Source organism: Adiantum capillus-veneris, chromosome 20 (genome assembly GCF_014529385.1).
Source record: "Adiantum capillus-veneris isolate H3 chromosome 20, ASM1452938v2, whole genome shotgun sequence".
In the NCBI taxonomy this organism is placed as follows: Eukaryota; Viridiplantae; Streptophyta; class Polypodiopsida; order Polypodiales; family Pteridaceae; genus Adiantum; species Adiantum capillus-veneris.
The window spans coordinates 72,983,469-72,988,435 of NC_140950.1; the positions used below are offsets into that span (position 1 = coordinate 72,983,469).

Consider the following 4,967-nt stretch of genomic DNA (forward strand, 5'->3'; position numbering starts at 1 on the left):
AAGAAAGAATGATTTCCCCAAAATTTTATAATAGTTAACGATCTCATAGTTTTGGACCCATAAAAACCTATTACATAGTGTAACATGCTTTCAAGATACAAATGTAAGTGCTTGCATCTATCGAGAGAGAGGTCCTTTGCAAAAAACAACTCAAATCTTGCTATGCTCTAGTGTTGTATAGATCTTGTAATGAGTAAATTCCAAGAGACAACATAAAAAACAAGAAGCTTGTCAAGCACATTTTGCGCTTTCGATGATCCACAGATGCAAGCATGAATACTAAGGTTTAAAGCAAAGCCCTTACTTCATATCCTTCAAATACAAATCAAAGCTTTTTTGGGGGGGATATGTTGCAATCAATGTAGAATGAGAGATGACACCCCTATCTTATTATGGAGCGTGTCAAGCAATCTTTCATTGCATTTGAGTGTGCACCATATGTGACATACCTATGTACCCCACTATATCTTTTTCCAACAACCCTTGACGGATAATCTCATCATGCTTATGTCCTCAATTCTGCTCCTTGAACCAAAACTTCTATCTTGTTATGAAGCTTTTAAGCAATATTTTAGGGAATGTGAGTGCACCATATTTCACACTAGTACGGTCAGTGGCCCCTCTCTCTCTCTCTCTCTCTCTCTCGCGCGCATAGGGGCTTGTCTCTGTTTTGGAGTTGAGCCTTCCTTTATGTCGTAGATTTTTACACTTGTAAAGGCCTCCCCCTTCCGCCATGTTGAGATACATAATTGCTATGCAATATTTTGGATCAAAAGCGTTCGGTGAGTAATCGCGGTTAGCTTCTTGGCTGCTTGTGATGGCTTTAAAAAATCCAAAAAGACGTTGATACTTCTGGCACTGGTGGACAAAAAACCTAAGTTTAGCGCAATCTCACCGCAGAAATAGCGTGCTAAGCCACTACTGAGGAGAATGCCAGAGATAGCGAGTGCCGTCCCTGCGTTTTTTCGCTGCCAGAGCGCTGGGCCGCTGATTACGGTGTTATACCCAAGTGTTCTTTTGCTTATAGGTGAGGACCCAAGTGCTCAATCGCTCTCCCTGTGACTGCGGCTGTACAGCGACTCAGGTGAGGCTTATTCTATCCGCGCGCTCTCTCTCTCTCTCTATCTCTCTCACATTCTCATTGTTCACATGTCGTGCCTGTTTTTGTTTCCTTGTAGGGCATGTGAATACACAATATGGCGCCTGAAGATGTTCCTAGCTCATCAAGCCGCATCGACGAGCATTGCAACGGATACAACAACACTATGTGCACAGATGATTATGATGCACCATTAGGCAACCACTCCTTTAATGCTACTCACATGATGGATGAAGAGGATCCGAGCCCTTCACTCCATGTCGACGAACCTCCCAGTCGAGGCAACCTATCTGATGAAGATCCAGAATTTGACAGCCTCCCTTTAATTGAAAGCTCAAGGATTCATGCTTCAGGAGACAAATACATGCTGCAATGTGCCACAACTCATAAAGCTCATCAAGAAGGAAGCAACCATAGCGACAAGATAAATAATCGATCCCAGCATTGTAAGAACAAGTATAGGTCTCATGGCTTCCGGGAGTTTAGCGAACTGCATCTCCAAAACATGCAACTTCTTGGTGATGGCAAAGTTGTCCCTCAGAACACGCATTTACCGTCAAGGATGCATGATGAAGGTTACAAAGCTGGCTTTGTTGAGAAGATTCACAAGACCCAGAATGACGAGCTATCTTATGGTGACTCAGGTACAAGGCTCTTTACACATTATCCAGATACAAATGTCATTGAGAATGTGGAGTGCAAAGGCTACAACTATGTTGATACCAACGATCATTTTGGAAGTGATGAAGGTAGAGACTGGGAGTATTTTGATAGATCTGATGCACCTCGTTGGTTGAGACACTTTATGTGTGATAACAAATACTTCAAGAAATGCGACACTCACTTCAAAGATGTTAAGTATTTCACCTATGATCCATTGGACGACACTGCAAGGTACTTGTGTGCAAGTTGTGAACAAGGATGTCCTTACAAGTACGAAAATGCTCAAATCATAACTCGGTAGGATCTGCGCAATTAGCACGGTATCTCAATGTTAATGGTATCTTCAAGTTTACCATCAATAATATGCATGTACATTATTTGCGACCACCACCTCCTAGAGGTGCGAATGACCAAGGAACTGCTGCTGATCAACAAAGCTCAAAGGACTTTACTCACAATGTCGATTCGTTCCAATCTTTACAGACTCATGGGAAGAAAGGAAAGGTGGACCTGACACTCCCAACTGTCGGAGATGTTGGAACTATGAAGGCAAGACACAAAAAGGAAGGTGCTCTCCACTCTTCACAATATCTTCAGCAGATGTCCTTGTACGACCAACAAAGAGGAGCAAGATCAAAGCAAACGACGTCGTCAGAGCAAATGACACATTGTATAACATGCAAAAGGCAAATGAAAGAGAAACAGAGTGAGGTTGTGTGCTCCATAGAGTGTAAATTAAAAGCTATAAGTCTGAAAGTAATGCCCATCGATCAAGCCAACATTTCTTGTATGGAGCATGAGCATGCTATGGTGATGGAGCTTTGCCAACAATCTGGCATAGAGATTAAGAAGGGATTCTTGGTGAGGCTGCTTTTGAAGCTTGCTGGTTTTAATGCTTCGGCACAACTATCATTAGATAGGAGAGAGCATGTGTTGAAAACGGTGGAAAACATGAAAGCAAAGGACAAGGGAATGATGTGAAGGACATTGGTTTTGAGCATGTATGAGCCAAGTACCAAGCACAGAGAACTCGATGTAACATGTTGCTCACCATAGTTTTGAGGAGAAAGGCTATGTCATGATTATGAATATGGGCGATATATTATATTTATAAGATGACAATTTTAAATCCATGTCCTTGATTTGCATCTCATGCATGTTGACTCCGACTCCGTTTCTAATCATAGCAATGCAATGAATGGGTATGGGTTACTATAGCCACCACATGAGATCCACTCAGCAACTTCTATGCACCTATCATAAAAGTTTTGGTACACTTCCATGTCACAGACAAGTTTGGCTTCTTGTACCTCTCTCTCTCTCTCTCTCTCTCTCTCACGCGCTCACACACACGTGCAGACTCTCTAAATTGATTCACTTGGAGTTTACTTGAGACTCTCTTTCTTATATACAAACTCTCTAAATCAATTTACATTGGGTGCCCCCCCCCCCCCCCCCCCCCCCCCCCCCCCCTTTCATTGCAACATTCGATGGGCCGATACGTAGACGTGTTTGAGGAGATTTTCCACGACAGATCCGAGATCCATTGGATGCACAGTCCCAAGAGGAGGTTTGCTTGCGGTTGCAGACGAGATCATCATCTGATTTACCCTTTTCCGTTGCACCTTTGACATGGTACCAAGCTGCGACATGCTCTTGAGTTGGATCAGTAATCCATGCGAGTATTTGGTGCTGAGTTTCGCGATGAAAAGAGATAGTTTTTGTTGGGTCAAGGCATGAATTGGTGGTAACAAAAAGGTGTGTTGAACACTACTTTGTTGGAAGGTTCAAAGAGGGTTTTTGGGAAAGAATAAGGCGGGAAAGAGAGAGAATACTTTAAATGACTACAATGGTGGGGTCCTCAATTTGAACATTCAAAACTTTTATTTTTTCTTGCGCTCTTATGTTGGCATTTGTGAGGTTTCCCTATATACACCTCCCCCCCTATTGGAATGTCAGTTATTGTAAAGCTCCAGCTTTTTGGGTGACTCTCTCTATCTCTAGCATTTTGAGTGTGCACTCTCTCTCTCTAGCGTTTTCAGTTGCCAAAGTTTTGTCTCTAGGACATTTTTGCCTAGTGATTTCATCTTCCTTTCTAGCGCTCCATCTCCCCCCCCCCCCCCCTCTTTTGCAAGTTGCATTGCAATGTTTGGTGGGTAGTACGCGATACGAGGACATGTCTAAGGAGATCTGCCACAAAAGATATGAGACCCATTGGCTACACCTTTGACATGGTACCAAAGCCACGTCATGCTCCCAAGTTGGATCGGTGATCTATGCAAGTATTTGGTGCTTTTGGGTCAAGGCATGAATTGGTCATACCAAAAAGAGGTGTCTTAGACACTGCTTTGTTGGAGGCTTCAAAGAGGGTTTTGGGGAAAGAATAACGTGGGGTACAAGAGAGTTCCAAGTCATGGTATAACCTTAAATTAAAATACAATGGTGGGGGCCTTCATTAATGGATGTCAGTTTGAACATTCAAAACTCTTGTTATATTCTCTCTAGCGCAACATGGTAAACTTAGGTATATGCAGTATGCAGTTTAGACATGCTAGGTATATGTGGGTGAGATTGAGGCCAGAGACTCGCAGATACCTATAGATTGCTATATGCTATTTTGCACCTAGTACGTCAGCTTATGGGGTGCCTATAGGGAAATAACCATTTATTATTTTGGATGCGGATATATGGGAATTTTCCAGAGATGGTGATATCATAATTTTGGAAGATTTCAATGCCAAGACAACGCAGTTCTTGTTAGTCTTTTGTGACACCTTTGCAGAGATGTTGAGAGAGCTTGATACCACTGACATGGATCTTGGCCAGAGTCTCACACAAAAGAGAGCAGATGAAGTATGGAAGATTTCTTACTAAGATGGGTAGTGCACATGATTTAACCATTTTTTATGGTATCAAAAGATTCCTCGATCGTCATGGAGCTAGTATATTGGATTATGTCATGACTACACCTAGTTTTATTCCATGTATTGATGATTTATGGTAGATCCTAGGCCAATTGGGGTGGTAGCGGATCATGTTGTCCTAATTTTTTTGCTTATGTTCTCTTACAGTGTAGCTACATAGTCGTAGGCATCCAAGCCCACTGGCTATACATTTACGAGGGAGATAGACTCTATCTACATTGATGAGATATACATGCACCTCAGAGTGGAGGATCGAGGGCACCCTCTTCATGAGCTCACAA

At 42.5% G+C, this 4,967-nt stretch overlaps 1 protein-coding gene across 1 annotated transcript; it reads left to right on the forward strand.

Annotated features, from left to right (window-relative positions):
* The first annotated feature begins 697 nt into the window (after window positions 1-697).
* LOC147432730 (uncharacterized) lies at window positions 698-2,975 on the forward strand. The gene is made up of 2 exons (XM_086491637.1): window positions 698-1,084; window positions 1,179-2,975. Exon 2 carries the CDS (start codon window positions 1,197-1,199, stop codon window positions 2,061-2,063), a length of 867 nt encoding a protein of 288 aa, XP_086347763.1. The 5' UTR covers window positions 698-1,084; window positions 1,179-1,196; the 3' UTR covers window positions 2,064-2,975.
* The last annotated feature ends 1,992 nt before the right edge of the window (window positions 2,976-4,967 follow it).

Excerpts from the sequence above, each read along its gene's own strand:
- LOC147432730 (XM_086491637.1), top strand. The coding sequence starts at position 1,197 with ATGGCGCCTGAAGATGTTCCTAGCTCATCAAGCCGCATCGACGAGCAT.